General features: G+C 37.9%; 2 protein-coding genes across 7 annotated transcripts in view; both read right to left on the bottom strand.

Annotated features, from left to right (window-relative positions):
* Positions 1-726: 726 nt before the first annotated feature.
* On the bottom strand, positions 727-12,246 carry RBM34 (RNA binding motif protein 34). Of its 2 annotated transcripts, none has more exons than XM_026669431.2 (11): positions 12,157-12,246; positions 11,231-11,402; positions 10,176-10,312; positions 9,695-9,890; positions 6,613-6,672; positions 4,946-4,989; positions 3,459-3,542; positions 3,253-3,316; positions 2,981-3,023; positions 2,242-2,360; positions 727-1,059 (listed from the first exon to the last, which is right to left on the bottom strand). In XM_026669431.2, exons 1-11 carry the CDS (start codon positions 12,222-12,224, stop codon positions 784-786), a joined length of 1,263 nt encoding a protein of 420 aa, XP_026525216.2. In that variant the 5' UTR covers positions 12,225-12,246; the 3' UTR covers positions 727-783. The 2 variants fall into 2 exon arrangements, with proteins under 2 accessions (XP_026525216.2, XP_087823792.1); XM_087967666.1 differs by having other exon boundaries at positions 11,231-11,387.
* A 6,156-nt stretch (positions 12,247-18,402) lies between these two features.
* The window catches only part of ARID4B (AT-rich interaction domain 4B), a 91,675-nt gene continuing 89,899 nt past the window's right edge, over positions 18,403-20,178 (bottom strand). For all 5 annotated transcript variants that reach the window (XM_087967680.1, XM_087967687.1, XM_087967682.1 and 2 more), the window contains one exon: positions 18,403-20,143. In XM_087967680.1, the coding sequence (XP_087823806.1) occupies positions 20,013-20,143 (131 nt within the window). In that variant the 3' untranslated portion in view covers positions 18,403-20,012. The remainder of the gene's footprint in view (positions 20,144-20,178) is intronic.

Genomic DNA, 20,178 nt, shown 5'->3' with positions numbered 1-20,178 from the left:
TCCCTACCCAATTCTTTCAAAAGTTTATATAATTATCATTACAGCTAGCAACGTGAAAGTTGAGGATGATCCAATTAGATTAATAAATGGCCAGGTTATCATAAAAAAGATCTATTAATGAATACACAGGAAAAACTTGCACTCCAGATTAGATCCCTTGCATTTCTGGTTAAAATATCAATTACCAAGTTTTGAAAAATAACTGTGATTGCATCTGTAGAATTTTAGATTTCTATGGTCTGTTTCTGATTCAAGCAACAAAATAAACAACTGATTGTGGAGACATAAAAAAGAAAAAGAAAGACTTGCATTTCAGTTACCAACAGCAATTAGCACATAACCAAATACTGTAGGTACTTTTGTACTACTACAAAAAACAGGGCCAACATGAAATAATTTTAAAAATTTCCAGTGTAAGCTTTATACCACTTTCCAACTTCATATTATGAAATTATTCATAATGTTAATGTACACACATTTAATAGAAAGGACAAATAAACATTACAAAGAACACACTTGTAAATAATTAATTGCCTGTTACTAGAACCCTTTAAGAGAGGCTTTCTGGTGTTGATTTACATTATAAAGATAACAGATAAAAGATATTAAAATAGTCATAAATTACTACTGTGAATTTTTAATCTTCCAATGTTACCTTTGCAAATTAATTTAGGTGACCATCTATATTGTAAAAGTGGGGATAAAATATGTAAGAATTCCAAAAGATTATCTATGTGATAAATTTTATTTAAAAGTATCTTAACATAGTATCTTAACACTGTATCATTTGGGTTTCCTCATTTTCATGCTGTTTTTGGATTTTGCTTTTTTGCTCTTTTTTATTGGGTCTGCCTTTTCACCAACAAAAGAATTAGAAGATCCTTTCTGGGTATTTAGAGAGGTAGTCTTTGTGTATTTCAACCGAACAGAGCTCTTTGCATTTTTGTTTGATTTCTTCTGTTCTTCTTTCTCTCTTTTTACACAACGTTGCACTCTTAGCTTTCTTCCTTGTAATTCAGATTGGTTTAGTTTCAGAGCAAGATGTACAGCATCTGTAGTCTTTTAAGAATAAGAAGAAAAAAACAGCAACTCTTAAAATTCCTCTTACATGGATTGAGAAGAGGAGGGCTATTCCCTCATCACAATACAACCCCATGCACTCTTAACAGATGATTTGGAGGGTAAGGGACACTTCAAAGTAGATCTGCACAGTACATAGAAGACAAAAAGTAATTCCTTCAAGGAAGCAGACTTCCGATTACTTAATGCCACATTCTACTCTAACAACTGCCCTTTAATTTCAAGCATGACATATCCATTGGGAAATCCAACTATGTGTATAAGAAGGATTTGTATCATAACATCATGAATCAGTTTTGCTGTTCACAGACCCATTAGCTACAGTTGTCACAAGAAACAACACAGGAGAGTTCTAACACTATTTTTGATTACTGCAAATGATGATGGTATGGTGATGATGATGATTTTGCTCTCCTATTTTCCTCAAATGATCGATCAATAACTATGCCAGGTATTCATGCTTTGGGTTACTGGAGGTTAAGTGTAAATATGTAAAAAGTGAGAAAGAATGAAATAAGCTGCTAACAGAATGATTCTAAAATTAGTGTTCTGTTATAGCATTGCCTGTTGTTTTCAAAACTTTGCTGATTTGTCCATCCAAGGCAGAGAATGGCATACCCATCTCATCATTTTTAATGGCCAGATTTTTAATTACTGCTGTTATTTCAACAGACAGCAAAAAAATGGTTAGCTTATTGAACATTCAATCGCCAGATTATTCGGTTTCAGGTTTTATTGCTGGGAGAACATTATTGATGACTGATTTACACCCACAAATATACCCCTTTTGCTAAATGAGTTCCCCCCCCCCCCAGTAAAGTTCACCATTCTAATCCTCCTAATAACTATTACTGGATGATAAAAGATTACCATCTTTAAGAATGGAGTAAGCGTGCAAGATTCATGAAAATACTTGATGATTAGTGCTCTCTTTGTAAAGTTACTATACAAGGGAGATGTCTAGATATGAGTATTAGTGAAGTTCTGTGCAGTTTCAATGAATTATTTAGGAGATGTTTAATTATTCCTAATTGTTTATCATGAGGTTTTACTGTGTTGCTATCCCGAGTGCAATACTGAATGCTAGATTAAATAAATAATATAGTTATGATTTAAAGCCATGCTAAATTTGTTGTTGCAACCATTGAATAACTGACATACCTCAAATAGAACATAACCAAATCCTTTGCCAATGCCTGTGTTTCGATCTCTCACAATTCGTACACCTGTCACATTTCCACATTCCAAAAAGTGGTTTCTTACAGTCTCATCATCAATTTCTGTAAATACAACATTTTTTTAGAAATGTGCAGCTATTAAAACACAACCATTTTAGTAATCTGACCAAATTTCTATTACTATTTAAAGTTTCTATTCTTTTTTAAACAAATACAAATATAATTGCTGCCACTCAGTTATCTGCTTAAAAAAAGATTAAGGCTATTGGGACAGTATTGGCAAGGAAATAGCTCTACGCCCCTTACTTACGTTTTAGTTATCTTATTTTGGCATACTTCATGAACTAGGTTACAAATTTACCAATTCAAAGCACCTTTTTGTTTTGTTTTGTTTTATCTGCATTTGTAGATACATATGTTTATACATAATTATAAATCAAGAACTTACAAAAACAAAATTCAGTTCGGGACTAAAACAAGTGAGCTGAGACATTCTGGCTTGAAGAGGTGTTACTTAGTGTTAATTATAAACAATTGTCACAATACCTATAGTTATACTTTTCAGCCATTTTTGACAAAGGAACTATTACATTTCACCTTGTATATTTAAGTTTGTTAACATCTTTACAGATATACTCACTCCATTAATCTGCAAAAGTATAATTTCTACCAAAGTAGTGTACATTTGTTTGAATTGATTAACATTAAATTATAATACATACCATAAGGCATATTTCCTACAAATATTGATCTTTTGTTATCATGCTGTAAAACAAACAACAAAAAGAACTGACTCAGGGACTTAGAGAAAAACCTAGAAAAAAATATAGAATTTGAATTATGTCTATGGAGAGTCATGTCATGGTTGTCCCCAAAGTGCTTTTCAAAAGGCAACTGGACTTTGTTTTTCCTTGAAGACATTTCACTTCTCATCCAAGAAGCTTCTTCAGTTCTGAAGTTGCCTTTTGAAAAAGCACCTTTAGGAGTTACTTACACAAGTAGATTTTGAAGCAAGGTCAACTCTGATATGGAATCCACTGGTAATTTCTGTTCCATTACTGTGAAACCAGAAAAAAATTAAGTAACAAAATAAATTACCATTAAATTTGATTTGAACATTGTTTATCTTAGAAATAGTATTTAATAATTAAGACTTTTGTATATCTTAAACAGCACGATAATTAAAAAAAATAGGCATACCACTTTAAAGCATTATTTGCTGCAGATTCCTCTTTGAAAACAACGTAAGCATTAACATATTTCATAGTAGGGTGTAGTTTTTGCCTAAAGGGAAAAAAATAAACCATAATATTTATTATATTTTATGCCAGACTCAAAAAAAACTCCAGATATTTTACATCATAAAAAAATAACGATGTGTTACAATAACAATCAAATAAAAATACAGCAATCGTCTCCATTCATTCCAGCAATGCCCTCTAGAACAATTTAGCCTTAAATAATTTCTTGGAGGCCAGCAATACAAATGCAATCTAACTTCCAGAGGATGGATGTTCTATATCAGGGGTCCCCAACCACCGGTCTGCGGACCGGTACCGGTCCGCGGAACAACTCCTACCGGGCCGCGGCTTGCTGGGCGCCGCCATCTTTTTTTCATGAAAAAGTGCTTCCGGTGAGCTTTTCCGGGTAGAAAGCTCACCGGAAGCACGTTTCATCAAAAAGATGGCGGCGCTATCTGCTGATGAGCTTTTCCGGTAGAAAGCCATTTCTACCCGGAAAAGCTCACTGGAAGCGCTGGCGCCATCTTTTTTATGAAACGTGCTTCCGGTGAGGTCACCGGAAGCACTTTTTCATCAAAAAAAGATGGCGGCGCCCAGCTGATGCCGGTACCGGGCCGCGGCGCCCAGCTGATGCCAGTACCGGGCCGCGGCGTCAAAAAGGTTGGGGATCACTGTTCTATATTATATAAATGAAAGTCACATCATATAAAGATGAATTGGGACACTAATCATAACAGAACTTGTGAATTGCTATATAACATTTAAATTTAAATCCTGTTTAAATTCAGAATTAAGAGGGACGATATATTTTTTTAAGGAATACATTATAATTTCTTGAATCCAGATTATGCTCAACCATGGATAGCCTACAGCTGTTTCCCCAGCCAATTGAAAAGCCACAGATTGGCTTCTGCAAGCCAAAGAGTCAACTTCATTTACTCTTTTAGTTACAATTTCTCAAAATTTTATAAATAAGGCAATTCTGCTATGGTGAAGGAACAGGGCCATCTCTTAATTCAATAGTTAGCATTTGAAGAAGCCGTTATTTGCACCAGGTCTGTTCCAGTTTTACAATTAAAACTTTACTATAATTTACAAAAGTAAGTTACATGTTGCAAAGCTATTTTCAATTTTTACGTTGGCCCAGAATATGAAAGATGCCCTGATATAAGCAAAATGCACTGGTATGATACATCATTATTTTCTGTTATAAACATTTTATTTTAAATTAGGGCTAACAGATCCAGGCTGCAAAAAAACAAAAAAACCCATTACCAGCAACATAATTAAGTGTGGCAGCAAAGAACTAGACATTTTAAAAAATATTTCTTTGCAGCTACCTAGTGGTCATCCAGATTTCTAAAGCCAAGATGTAATAACCCCAATATAAGAATCAACAAAGTATAACCTGTAAAGCTATTCTCATGCACAAATTACAACACATACTTTATAGCAGCCATTTTTTTGGATATTGCATCTTCTGCTGGAATCTTCAAAGAGAAAAAATAATATATGATTAAGCAGCCGTTATTTAGCAATACTATGAACGTTTACAATTTCTTTAAAATACAAACAACCCAACTCTACAGGAGAGATAAACTGGATAAAGCATTTATAGCCATGCTAGCATTCAGCTTATAGCACTAAAACACACACACACACACATACAGCCCTCAGTGGGAGATCAAGTCTCTACAATGAAGCAGCCTGGAACCAAGCCTTCAACTGAGAAGAATGTATGCAAAAATTGTCCTCTCTCTCTTTTCCTGGGGGAAAAAGAATATTTTTTTATATTACGCTGCTGATTCCAAGGTTAAGCATGCTGTCAGAGATCTATCCTGAACTCACAAAGAAACGATGGAGGGAAATTATACATTGGTTAAATTATGCACATCTCCTAGATACAGTATTCTCCTATTCCTCCTTATCTGCTTCTCCATTTGTCTAATAAATACAATATGGTCCTACTAGCAGCAGTCATTTAATGTAAATATTAAGCAGATAGAAAATCAACAAGCAGAAGACCTATTGGTAATCTGTTCATAAGGTTCAGTAAAAAGAGAATTAAAATAGTAGAGTGCAAGCCAAGGGATTTGTATCTTCCAAACATGTTAGTTTGGAGCCAACTCAAAAAAGATTAGGCTGAGAAAAATGTTAATGAAAAGAACCAAGTTGTTTAATGTATGTTATCCAGTAATCTGTCATTCCACATGTAACTCTATGCATACTTTCCATACCATTATAAAACTTGAGGCGACTTTTTAGAAACAATTGAATTGTCTTACATACTCTTACATAATGCATTCAGCAGTTGACCAAATTTCATGAATTTGCTGGTTTTACACCCAATTATAACCAATAGACTCACTGGCTTTATATTCAATGAAATTTAATGAAATGACAATTTAAACATCTATGTAACATATCGATAGAAATGCCTATCAATAAAAAAAGAATGAAATAATAGACATGGCACCATAAATTAACAAATTCAAAATAACATATCGATAGAAATGCCTATCAATAAAAAAAGAATGAAATAATAGACATGGCACCATAAATTAACAAATTCAAAATAACATATCGATAGAAATGCCTATCAATAAAAAAGAATAAAATAATAGACATGGCACCATAAATTAACAAATTCATGACAATTTTCTCCACATTAATTTCTATTTTAATAGCTTCCAAAGGCCAGTAGGGAGAGGGCAAGCTTGATTTTCAATGAGAAGCTATTCCCAGGAGTGGTGCCCCTAGAGAGAAAGAAACCCCACCTAGCCTACTTAAATATTGAACAATATTTGGTTTCCAACAAAAGCCAACCATTTAAATGAATGGCTTTGCTTAACAACCCATTTCATTCACTAAACAACTGCAGCATTCACTTGACAACTATGACGTTTGCTTAATGGCTGCTGCAGAAAAAAAAAGACTGGAAAATTACTTCCAGTGGCATGGGTGCCTCAATTTATCACTGTAATGACTTATTAGATTTCTAGTCCCAATTACAGTCATAAATCAAGGACTATCCATATATGGTACATTTTGTGCAAGCCAGAACCGGAGATTACTTACTAGTAAAGAATCACAAAATGAAATAAATAACATACCAAAGAACGGAAACGAATTGATTCAATTTGTCCATATTCTTTGAAAAATGCCTTCAGCATCTAAATTCAAAGAGGTATAATTTTATTAGGTCAAGACATATACCAGTGTTAGAGAAACGGCAGCAAACACTTAATCCATATACAAAGAATGGAGCACCAGGAACCCTAATAATATCTATTTGACCAATGATTAAAGGATACAATAAAAAGAAAGTAGTTGGGTTTTTTCTAGCAGAATTATTAAGGATTTAATCAAACCGAAAACATTATCCAAAAGTAACTGGGTTTCTTTTTAAGTTGAAAGAGTAACCCAAAAAACCTCTACATAAAATACCTCTTTCCCTATGCACATTTACTCGCAACAGAAAATGTGCTTTACAAAATCAGTAGGTCAGCACAATACAATGGTTACAATAGATTAACAGAGGGGTCCCCAATCCCTGGTCTGTGGATCAGTACCAGGTCGCGGAATGCCAGAAACTGGGCCGCACAAACAAGCAAAGCACACGAGACCACACCCCCTCTGGTTGTTCTGACCCAAATCCTTTTCCAATAAAACAAACACGAACCAAAAGGAACAGAAACCTTTTAATGATTCTTAAGAATCCCCGGTTAAAAGGCTGCTGCAAACTAATTAACTTTGATAAGTACAAGCCTCGCCAAAACTGTGCAAGGCTGCCAAGAATAACAGATAAGAAATATTTTACAACACAAGTCTTCAAATACCAACTTAAGATACTGCAATGTCCATGAGGCTGGAGTTTCAAAACATTTTTGCTTCCTACAAAGAACGATCGCTTCACAGCTGGCTTTTATCTTCTTGAAGGAGGGGCCATTACCTTGCAGCCTTACTCCCAAGTTGCCCGTGCTGCTGCAGCTGCTCTTTCCTACGAGCAGCCCTGTGCGCACATGCACTTGGCACAGGCTCCTCGGGAACCTCCTCATCACTGCTGCCAGCCCCCACAATCTCTGAAGGCAGCAATCCACTTCCTAATGGTCCTGGCCCCTCATCTGAGTCTTCGCTCTCCTCAGCTGTCCGCACCTGCTGCCGGCTAACCACAACACCAGTCCACGGAAAAACCTCTCTCCACAGAACTGGTCGCCGGTGCCCCAGGGCCCACTGGATTAACAGATTCAGACTTCAAAAAATGGTTCACATTGTGGACAGCAAGTGTGCAGCTCTTTGCTTTCACCAATGCAGGTCAATACATGCAAGCCACATCTACAGCCCTTATGGTCAGAGGATTGGATTAGAAACAGAGACCCAAATGCAACTCTCCAAACATTCATAAAATCACATGATCCCAAGCACTTGTTGCAAAGATAAAATGGAGGGCGAGATGGAATCATACTGAACAATTTCACCCTGGGGCAGAAGGCAATTAGAAACTTAATTAATGAATTATATATTCAGACCAAAGGTAGTCCTTGACTTAAAATCATTTGCTTAGCTACGGTTCAGTCATGATGGTACTGAAAAAAGTGACTTATGACCCGCCCTCTCACTCATGACCGTCACTCATCCCCATAGTTTCGTGACTGAAATTCAAGCGCTTAACACCTGGCGTGCATTTGTGATTGCAGCATTCCAGGGTCACGTGATCACCATTTGCAACTTTCCCTGTCAATGGGTGGATCCAGATTTGCTTAACGACACTGTTATTCCCTTAGTAATTTCAGTGATTCACTTAACAACCATGGCGTGAAATTGGGCAGAACTCACTTAACAATCACCTTTCTTAGCAACAGAAATTCTGGCCCAATTGTGGAAATTGTGGTTGCAGCTGCATAAGTCAAGGATTAGCTGTATTAGCTGAATGGTGGCTGAATGGTGTAAATTAAATCTGTCAGGCTCCATATTCAACTACGCCCACCAGCAGTAAAGATGCTAACCTCCAGTAAACAAACCCGGTCTCATTCAGCGGGAAGCTGATGGGGATTTCCTATGACGCTGCTTTGCAATGCTACCTGGGAGTTGGAGGCTGAATAGGAGATTCCCGATGACGTGGCTGCAGTGCTCTCCGATTTATGAATACTCTACTGAATGAGGGGAGGGATTTACATACAGGGTGCTAAGGGATGTTTATGGAGATAGATGGGATGGGTTAGGTAGGGTAGAGCGATCTAGGCTGTGGGACGCAGGAAACGGAAGTATCACATAATTAGCCATATCAGGAAATGTGGGATAAGTGGGAACTTAGCATAGGGCGGTCCTTAGGAGTTAGCTGCAATTAGATGGGTGGGACAATGCTATAAAGAGTGCTGGAAGGCGAATGCTTCCAGCACTAACCTAACTTGGATTTCAAATCGTTAGTGCTGGATGGATGTGAGTTACATGTACAAATAAAAGACTTCAAACCTCAATGTTTGTTGGTTTGTATCCCGGGAATACAAACATCCGGAAGACCGGTTAACAAAATCAGTTATATTTCCTTTTCTTTGATTTATATTTAAAATTTTACTTTTTTTCTGTATTTTGCTTAAAGTTGCTTACAGTGATGGGTACATATTTATTAATGTACCATATTTTTCAGACTATAAGACGCACATTAGCTTACGAGGAGAAAAACAAGCACAAAAAATCTGCCTCCCAGCATCCATCCAGTATTCATCTAGCTGGCGTCCTTGAAGCAAACAGCAAACAGCCTGGTCAGCTTCAGCATGTTATCATAGCCCCAGTACATGGCTCATCAGGGCTCTGCTCTGTTGCGCCCACCACTGGTCAGCTGAGCTGGCTGTCAGGGAACGCTGGAGCCTTCACTGCCAAGCAGCTGACTGGTGATTGGATTTGCCTCCTGGAATACCACCGATCAGCTGTTCTAGGCAGCATGGATCACCGTGGCCCATTCGCCACCGATCAGTGCCGCCTAGAACAGCTGATCGGCGGCGGCGCACCACCACCACACCCCCGCTGCAATATTTGCTCTATAAGATGCTCAAACATTTCCACTCAGTTTTTGGGGTGGGGGGGTGAAAAACTGTGTCTTATAGTCCAAAAACTATGGTAATTTTTTAAAAAAATGCTTAACATAATCTGTTATTTTAAAGAAAGTACAAATAGTCTGCTATCAAAGTTACTTACTTGTGCTGTATAGGAAACAGGTAAATTCCCCACAAAAAGAGTCCTCTTGTTCTTTAACTTTTCTTTAGCCAGGTTAACTTGGATTTTCTTTTTTTTAATTTGAGCAGCTTCCTCTGAGGTTGGAAAAAGTTTGGTAGTCCTATTTTTCACTTGCATTACTTCTTCTGCTTCACTTACATGAGTCAAAGCACACTCCCTTCATGAGAAATGTATAACCAAGTTATTAAATTGAGCATATGTACATAATTGTATGTCTTCACATAGTCACCAAATGTCTCACATAGCCACAGATTTGGGGCTCAGTTGTGTCATAAGTTGAGGACTACTTCTATTTATTTTAATAGCAATAGGATCTTTTAAGAGGCATGCTACATTTTTAAAACTGCTAATCTGCCCTTTCCTTAGGACCCAGAGATAGTAACTAACCAATGCGTGAATTAAGCATAATACATATAGATGCTCTGTATAGTTTTTCATTTACCTGTTTGCTGCTGTTTCATCTGCTAGAGAGGTATCTTTCTTAGATTTCTTCATTTTTTTAAAAGGCTGTCTTTTAGTTGATGAATCTTGAATTTCTGTGTCAATTTCCTCTTCTTTAGGGTTGCGTTTCTTACTTTCCTTTTAAAATTAAAACACAGTCAAACATGAAAAATTAAAGTGTTACACAATCCCAGGAAGATGAGAATATCCACATATAATTTTGCTAAATTTGGTAATTTGCTAGTTACTAATGTCTTTGAATCAGGGGTGGGATGCTACCAGTTCTGCCCTGCTCTATAGAACTGTGTCTGCTGCTGTTTGGCCCACCCACCCGCCTGGGCTCTTACCTGTCCTTTATTTCCTGCTTTTTCAACCTCAGCTGCTTTGTGCGGCATAGCGGAGGTTGAAAAAGCAGGAAAAAAGTGGCTTTTCAAATGCTGTGCATCTGCGCACAGCGCTTTTCAGCTGTCCAGGAGGCACAGCTTAAGGTTTTTTAACATGCATGCACAGTATGCATCAGGTGCGCATGCACTCAAAGCGCACACAAAACATAGTCACCGAACCATTAGTAACACCGGTTGAATCCCACCCCTGCTTTGAATACCAGCTTTTATAGTAGTCAGTGATCCAAGAACAGAGATCTACTCCAGTGGTGGGATTCAAATTTTTTTACTATCAGTTCTGTGGGTGTGGCTTGGTGGGCGTGGCAGGGGAAGGATACTGTAAAAGCTCCAGTCAGAGGTGGTATTTGCCGGTTCTCTGAACTACTCAAAATTTCCGCCATCGGTTCTCCAGAACTGGTCAGAACCTGCTGAATACCACCTCTGGTCTACTCCCTTTCTGTCTATGATGGCTGTATCTAGATGGTTATGGTGTAACAAACTAGGGATTACATAAAATTGGGGCCCTGATGCGACAGGGCCTTATGAAGACTGGAAACCAACTGACTATAGATATGTTCTTCTGTTCAGATATGTCTGAAGATGGTTCATAGGTCACAGCATTTTCATGATGCTATTGTCATACCCATTTTAGAACACAACTTAGTTAACTTACTCTTGCCACAACAACATACATTGGCTGTTTTTCAGCCCCAGGAGCACTGAAGAGTTGTAGGAGGGCATCTGAATCACATGCTGCAGATTTGTTTTGAAAGAGGCTGCCGGCCACTTGCCCCACAACATAATCTTCACTTGATTCAGCAACAGCATTCCTGCCATATATTTTCCTTTTTAAAAAAGAAGTCGGTCAGGATTCACTACAGGAAAAAAAAACTGCATGCAAAACCATTAACTGTTTATAATTTTTCAGAATGTTTTTGAAAGGTATAAGAAGGGATTATGTTAGCAACTGTGGAATCTTGTATGGAGAGACACTTGTATTACTGGTAAAAAATTTGCCAGTTTGCAGGGCATTGCTACTTAATGCAGTGTTTATTACTGTAAACATAATCGCTCATGTTGTTTTATTACTAGGATGTCATGCCCTACTTATGTCTGTTTTTGTGTGTGGCTCTGAGTGAGTGCTGGCGACTGCCTGTACTGCTAGTCCTAGCAGTCTTTTTGGCAAGATTTCAGAAGTGGCTTGCCACTGCATCCTTCCCAAGGGTCAAAAGAATGGCTGCCCCCAAGATCGCCCAGGGAGCTTTGTGCCAAATGCAGAACTAGAATTCCCGGCTTCTAGCCTGGTGCCTTAACCACTGCATCAAACTGGCCCTGAATCGTTTAATTGCTCCAAACCAGCTTTCAAGTTACCGGTGCTTTTTTCAGCAGAATGGAGAAAATGGGAAAGCGGGCTTTGAGGGCAAAACACGTGGCTCAACTGGAGCTCCAGCCATTCTTGGTGGGGCCATCAAGGCATGATCCTAGGCAAAGCGATCTGGCTCTGGGGCCAAAGAAACAAAACAACCCCCAGAAGCCCTCCAAGACCCCTTTAGGAAAAGACGGACAAAGAACGAACATTCACACAACCGCAGTCCTCACCCTGAGGCTGGAGAAACTTCAACCCTCCGGGTGCGCTTCATCTTCGCTCGGAGAGCTGCTGCAGCCATTTCCGCCTTCTCTTTCAAGCATAGATCTAAACTAGCAAAGTTGAGGAGACTTCGGAGACTCTCAAACTTCGCGGAAGGGTGCACGAACACTGGTACGTTCGCTTTGGTGTCGTCCGGATTTTTCCTAGGCTACACTTGAGCGCTCTGGCACTTATGGCATCGACTGACTGGAAAAAGACATTTCGGTAGGGTTTTATGCATTCTGATTGAAGCTCAGAGAAACTAGTGAGACCTCCTTCCAAAAATAGGTGTGGCTCCCATCCTTACATCGTTCAGAAGGTGTTTGAAGATCTGGTTGTTGTTTTTTTTGTCAGCCAAGGTGTGATCCCAAAGCCCCCTTTCTGCAGTATTTGGCTTGGCTTTTTATATTTTGCTTTTCCAGCCTTGTGGGGTTTTTTTTCTTTAATAAGTTGGGTTTTTACTTGTTTGTTTGACTCCAAAACCATCCTGAGCAGGTGTCTCTAAATAACATTTTAAACGTTTAAGCAAGCCAGTAATGAGCTGAAGGGTTGGATCATGTTAAATTGTCTTTATTTAACTATGGTTTATTGAATAAGCTATAGTAGGCTGGCAGCTATGATCCATGATGCACTGCAGGAGTGTATGATCCTAAGCATGGGTATGCTATCCAATGTAGTTATAACTGAAGTTCTGTAACTAATATAGGAGAGCTAGTTTGGTGTAGGCAACAGGTTATAATCTGGAAGGGCATGAGTTCTAGTCCTGCCTTGGGCACAAAGCCGACTGGTTGATCGTGGGCCAGTCACTTCCTCAGCCCTAGGAAGAGTTAATGGCAACTATTTCTGAAAAACCTTGCCAAGAAAACTTCAGGGACTTACCCAGACAGTCTCTGAGGACTGGATATGATAGAAGGAAAAACCCAAATATATGCAGAGTTTACTGCTGATTTACAAGCCATCAAGCCTAGGTGTGCTTAACAGCTGGATTGAGCTGCCTAGGAAACACAGTGTGCTGAGTTTAATGTTGTTGAGAATGACCGCTGTTTTAATAGCAAATAAATTGAACCGAACTCCAACCCAGCCTATCTCTAGATCGTAACATCAGAAGTGAATTACTTTATGGCAGTGTTTCTCAATCTTGGTAAGTTTCTGATGCATGGATTTTATCCCCCAGAATTCCCCAGCCATCCTGTTTGTAGGAGAAATCTGGAAACCTAAATCTACATATCTTAAAATTGCCCAGATTGGGAAACCTTGTATCAAGGCCTTTAGACGACTGCCTCTTTCTAATTACAGATTTCTTACCATATAAAATAAAGCCATGTATTGGAATCCGCATATTTAAAAATAAAATAAAATCTTTTTTTTTTAAAAGTGTAAATTAGGATGAAGTATATTTTGCTCCTGGATAAATGCAAAGGTCTGCTATCACTGTCTATTAAGACTTGATTTCTCCATATATTTTAGTAGACTGTTTTCGCTTCCTCTTGTAGAGACAGAAATTATAGATTTCTGTCCCGGAAGTCTGAGTTCGAAAAACGAGGTAAGACCACTCTACCATTTAACTCTTCTATGTACTATGCAAGCGTTTAATTACGGTAGTACTTCGACCACAAGGCTGAAGCATCCCGATTTTGTCTCCCCGTCGCCGGCGTTGTACGTCATATCGAGAGAATAGACCCGATTGAAAAAGAATTTGCGCGCTCTCTGCTGGGGGTCCTATTCGGAAATGCTAAATGGTAGCAAAGGGACCCTCGAGAGCAAAAAGCAGGAAACGAGAACGCTACAGTACATGTACTTAATCCAGTGTTTTAAATACGTCATTAAAACCTTGACCCTCTATTCCCCCCCCCCACCAAATGCTTAACTGGTCTTTCCGCTATGCCAATAGAGAACCGGGCTAAGAATAGTCAACATGTACAGTATTGATGCAGAACTGTAATCCTACGATTAAACTGCCCTTCGAAGATAGAAATCTTTTGATGCATTCCAAGCTTTGTGAATCCCTTGTTACTTATATAATGGTCCATTCCATTTTTTTTTTTTTTACATTAAGTGCCCTCAAACCATTATCGGTTCTTTTTTTTTTTTTCATTTATAGTGCAAAAATACATCTGTATATTTAAAACTTAGGGAACTTTATAACCCCCATATTAGCAAATGTATGGATATTAAACTGAAAGGGAAAGATAGTGGGGTAGATCCATATTGTATGTTTTCATTATCAATTTTACATTTACAGCATAAGGTTGACCAAGTCTTTTTAAATACTTTCTCAGGGACCAATAAACACACAAAAATGATAGTTTGAATTAATCTCAAACTTAAATAATGCTTTATAGTCTTTTAAACCCAACCATTGATTTTTTTATTGACTCCAGTTTTTGCAAATATTACTCATTTTTGTAAATATTAATATTACTTGAAACATTTATAAATATTGTATATTTAAAAGCATCCATTCCCCATAACAATCCTGAGAGTTTTAGATAGTGCATCTTGCTTACATTGCAAATTTAAAAGATATTTGATTGAATATGTTGCTATATTTCAGGCAATCAAAATATCTCTTGCAACAATGCAAATAAGTTTAAATTTTGATTGGTTATAAACTGATTCAAGTGTTAATACCTTTACTTCCACAGGATTTAAAAATAGAGTTCTATTTTCAAACAAAGATTGTCCTAGTATAAGAACAATAGTAACAAATATGCTTTCATTTCTACTGTAAATATGTTTTGCATCAATGCAGGAAATGCAGTAAAGCTACATATGCTAATTACCGATCCAGACTCCAAGATTTGGAATGCAAGGGGCATTCACATTTGGAATACAACCCTTAAGAATATAGTTTGAACTGTTTCAAGAGAAGGAAGTACAAGGTCCTGGCTGGGCATCACCAAGTATAGGTGAAACTCGAAAAATTAGAATATCGTGCAAAAGTTCATTTATTTCAATAAATAAATTAGGTGAACCTAATATATGAGATAGACTCATTACATGCAAAGCAAGGTAGTTCAAGCTGTGATGTGTCATAATTGAGATGATTATGGCTTACAGCTCATGAAAACCCCAAATCCACAATCTCAGAAAATTAGAAATTGTGAAAAGGTTCAATATTCTAGGCTCAAAGTGTCCCACTCTAATCAGCTAATTAAGCCATAACACCTGCAAAGGGTTCCTGAGCCTTTAAATGGTCTCTCAGTCAGGTTCAGTAGGAATCACAATCGTGGGAAAGACTGCTGACCTGACAGTTGTGCAGAAAACCATCATTGACACCCTCCATAAGGAGGGAAAGCCTCAAAAGGTAATTGCAAAAGAAGTTGGATGTTCCCAAAGTGCTGTATCAAAGCATATTAATAGAGTTATGTGGAAGGGGAAAGTGGAAGAAAAAGGTCCAAAAGCAGCAGGGATGTCTGCAGCCTGGAGAGGATTGTCAGGAAAAGGCCATTCAAAAGTGTTGGGGACTTTCACAAGGAGTGGACTGAGGCTGGAGTCAGTGCATCAAGAGCCACCACACACAGACGGATCCTGGACATGGGCTTCAAATGTCGTATTCCTCTTGTCAAGCCACTCCTGAAAAACAAAGAATGTCAGAAGCGTCTTACCTGGGCTAAAGAAAAACAGACCTGCCCTTTTTTCTGATGAGAGCAACTTTTGCATCACATTTGGAAACCAAGGACCCAGAGTCTGGAGGAAGAATGGAGAGGCACCCACTGCAAGATGCTTGAAGTCCAGTGTGAAGTTTCCACAGTCTGTGTTGATTGCCATGTCATCTGCTGGTGTTGGTCCACTGTGCTTCATTAAGTCCAGGGTCAACGCAGCCATCTACCAGGAGATTTCCGCAGATGAGCTTTATGGGGATACTGACTTCATTCCAGCAGGACTTGGCACCTGCCCACACTGCCAAAAGCACCAAAACCTGGTTCAATGACTGTGGGATTACTGTGCTTGATTGGCCAGCAAACTCTCCTGACCTGAACCCCATAGAGCAGGGGTCCCCAACCACCGGTCCGCGGAACAAGTCCTACCGGGCCGCTGGTTGCCGCCATCTTTTTTTGATGAAAAAGTGCTTCCGGTGAGCTTTTCCGGGTAGAAAGCTCACTGGAAGCACTTTTTCATCAAAAAAAGATGGCGGTGCCCAGCTGATGCCGGTACCGGGCCGCGGCGCCCAGCTGATGCCGGTACCGGGCCGCGGCATAAAAAAGGTTGGGGATCACTGCCATAGAGAATCTATGGGGCATTGACAAGAGAAAGATGAGAGACATGAGACCAAACAATGCAGAAGAGCTGAAGGCCGCTATTGAAGCATCCTGGTCTTCCATAACACCTCAGCAGTGCCACAGGCTGATAGCTTCCATGCCACGCCGCATTGAGGCAGTAATTGCTGCAAAAGGGGCCCAAACCAAGTACTGAGTACATATGCATGCTTATACTTTTCAGAGGTCTGATATTGTTCTCTGTATAATCGTTTTATTGATTGCATGTAATATTCTAATTTTCTGAGATTGTGGATTTGGGGTTTTCATGAGCTGTAAACCATAATCACAATTATGACAAATCATGGCTTGAACTACCTTGCTTTGCATGTAATGAGTCTATCTCACATATTAGTTTCACCTTTTAAGTTGCATTACTGAAATAAATGAACTTTTGCACGATATTCTAATTTTTTTGAGTTTCACCTGTAGTTATAAACACAAGCCTTACTGAAATACAGCTTCAGTGCTACTGGGATATGCTGACTTCTCTGGTGAGATAAAAAGATTAAATTGCAACCAGTTTTTTTAAAATATATCACTTAAATTTAATTATTGTACTTGAAAAATATTGCAAGCTTATAAGCAAAGTTTAATGTGGTTATATGGCAACTTTTAACTCTTCACAATACATAGCTTGTATCAAACAAGTGGGTTTTTTTACATTTGTGAAACTCCTTTTTTGCATTTACAACCAGGAAGCTCAACTGACCAGTTTATCAAAATGTGATTTCTATTTAATTTATTAATGTGAGTCCCAAAGACCAAAACCCCACTTAGAGCTACACTGGTTTAATATTTTATGAGAGATTGTTGCCAAATTGCTTTCCACATTATATTTATTGTTAAATCTATAAATTATGTTATGTAGAAATCTGCTTATTTCAGTATTGTTTTTTTATTGGAAACTATTTTAAGAAGGTAACACAGCTTTCCAAGGATTGGTCGTAAGAGCATTTTGCAGTTAAGTATCCTTTTCAAGCAGAATACAACATTTCAATTTGTAAAACACTCAGATGCTGAATTGTTTCTGACTCAGTGAGACAGCCCCATTATGGTTTACTGATGAACAATGTCCTGGTGCACGCTGCTTAAAATACGTTTACTTCATCTGTAACAATTATACATAGCTCTATCAGTGGATTGTTTAGCACAGGGCTGTCAAACTCCCGGGCTGCAGGCCGCTACTGCCCATGCCCATACCCAGTTTAGCGAAGGGGAAAAAGTCCCGATACATCACATGACCCTCCCATTACGATGTGAGTTTGTCACCTCTGCTTTAGCATATCCAAATTATGTCCTCTACTTTGTTCCTCTCAGAAGGAAAGCCAAAGGAAAAAAATAATACTGCATCTTATTTAAGGCATTTGTTCCACCAGAATTCCAAACCTTTCTTTGGACAAAAATGCTTACAAAATAGATAACTACAACAAAACACAATGGTCTACTCTTTTTTCTTATTTTGTATGTCACGACGACCAGTACAATGTCTGCAAAATTTGGAGCAGTATCAGTGGTACTAATTTCTAATTAGATCAGTTATGGATTATTGGGTTTTTCTTTTTATATAGTTGCAACTTCCTCTCTTAGAAAGAATAGGGGGGAATATTTAAAGGTTCTTACCCAAATCAAGATGACAGAAATCTCTGCAGGTATGAGGGAGTTTGAAAGCATTACAGCCTACCTAAGGGCTTGAGCTCTTTTACCTTGTTCATTGATCAATGTTTACACATCCCCCTTTGGGCACTTTTGATATTAGGAACTCCTGATAATTTAGGCCCGAAATCTAACTGAATTTTAAACTTGGTCAAAAATCATTTCAACCACTCAGTTAGCTATTTATGTTGCCCCAATAACAAATGTTATTATGACCAACAAATGAACAACACTGGATTTACAGCTGAAACTGCTGAATATGCTGAAATGTCTTAATTAAACTGTTAGAAACAGAATCCAGTATTCACAAACTATGGCATTTTATTTCAGAGGCCTTTGCTTACATTTGTACAATATATTACATAATTCCATTGTCTGCAGAACCTAATATATATTTTATAGCTTTTCTTTATATGCCTTTCCTTCAATGTTTGTCAACAATTTTTACAGTCCTGTACATATCTGAAGAGTTTGAAACCATTTTCAATAAAATCAGTTACCTTTAAACACACACTACTAAGACTGAAAATGCTTTTCTTAGAAAAGTCAAATGTAAAGATTCAGATACTCTAGCATCTACAAACAGAATGTTTGAAATTCTTACATGTTGTACTGCCAGAAAAAAAAAAACATGCCAGCCCCCATAAGCCCAGCCAAAAGAAGTACACAGAACTACAATTAAAACAGTAAAACAATCTGTACAGTAAAGTACTGTGTATTAACAGTGCCAGGTATTAAATAGCTCGAATGAACACTCCCGCAATATACAAATGTCTTACAAAGTTGTGTAATTAAATACAAGTGCCAAACGAGAGGGCATGGGTTCCATACAACGTAAAGTCAATAGAAATGAAAACAGCTGAGTTGATTTTGAATTTTTACAAGGCAATTTAAAAAAAATCATTTCAACCACTCAGTTAGCTATTTATATTATAAACAACTATCCCTTTGTGGCAATGTTCTTCTCAATAATGACTTAATATTAACACCCTTTTACTCCTTCTTGAAGACCTCTCAATTGCAGCTCATAATAAAATAAGCATTACTAATGAAATATTTGTTGCTTTAACTGAAAAGAAACTTTTACAAGAAAACACAAAAATATAAGTGTTATAATTCATTATGAATAAATATACACTTTAAACTGGCTAAATACAATCTTTGTACATTAAGATTTAATACAGTTTTGTTAGCCGTTTTCTTCCTTTTTCACAATGTATTTTTATCAAAATTAAAAAAAATACTGATTTATAGAAAAATGGCAAAGTACAGTAGTTTCATTCCAATTCATGGGTTATCAAAAACCCACGATAACCTATTTTGCCTAATTCAAACCTGTAAACATTAGTCAGCCTTTTAAGCAGAATCCTTATATTTGGTTGTCAATCTGATGAGAAACATCCTGTTAACGGCAGGTTTGGAACTGAATTACCTGTGCTTGACTTGTACAGTTATAGTCACCATTAAGGCAACAGTTAAAAAACAATTATCTTGTAAAAATGAAAATAGGTTCATTTTTCCTAAAGAATGGAAAAATATCAAATGTTCCAGCTTTAACAAAATACCAGGGAATACATGAACAGTAAGCCACTTTAATGTTTTAATTTGGCCTACCCAAAACTGCACGCTTACCACATTGATTCTACTGGCAGTGAACAACTTCCATTTGCCACAGTGGAAGGCCTTCAATTCATTCAACATACAATTCCCAGACAAGTTGGAAACAATTATTGCTTGAGGAAAAGCAGTCTGTTGTACTTTTTCTTCATAAAAGTGCACTTAAGTGCAAAGTTAGCTTGTCAAGATTTTTTTTAAATACAAAATAGTGCTTGTCTGAATTTTGTGCCACTGTGCAGTATAAAAAGTGGCTCTCAGCAGCCATTAAGTGCAAAGTGCTTCGGCAAGTCTTGCTGTCACCTGCACTCGACTGACATTCCATTCTGTGATGAATTGGACACGGGTGGGTCTGCTAAACTTAACATAACTGCTGCCGTAATGGTACTGGAGGAAGGCGAGGAAGAAGAGGAGGATGTGGTAGCAGCACCTGCAACGAGAGTAGTAAACAAACAAATTATCCCA

This window comes from Notechis scutatus, chromosome 1, assembly GCF_049901735.1.
Source record: "Notechis scutatus isolate UNSWTSFEM ecotype Mainland chromosome 1, rNotScu1.2, whole genome shotgun sequence".
In the NCBI taxonomy this organism is placed as follows: Eukaryota; Metazoa; Chordata; class Lepidosauria; order Squamata; family Elapidae; genus Notechis; species Notechis scutatus.
This window is presented reverse-complemented; position numbering and strand designations above follow the sequence as displayed.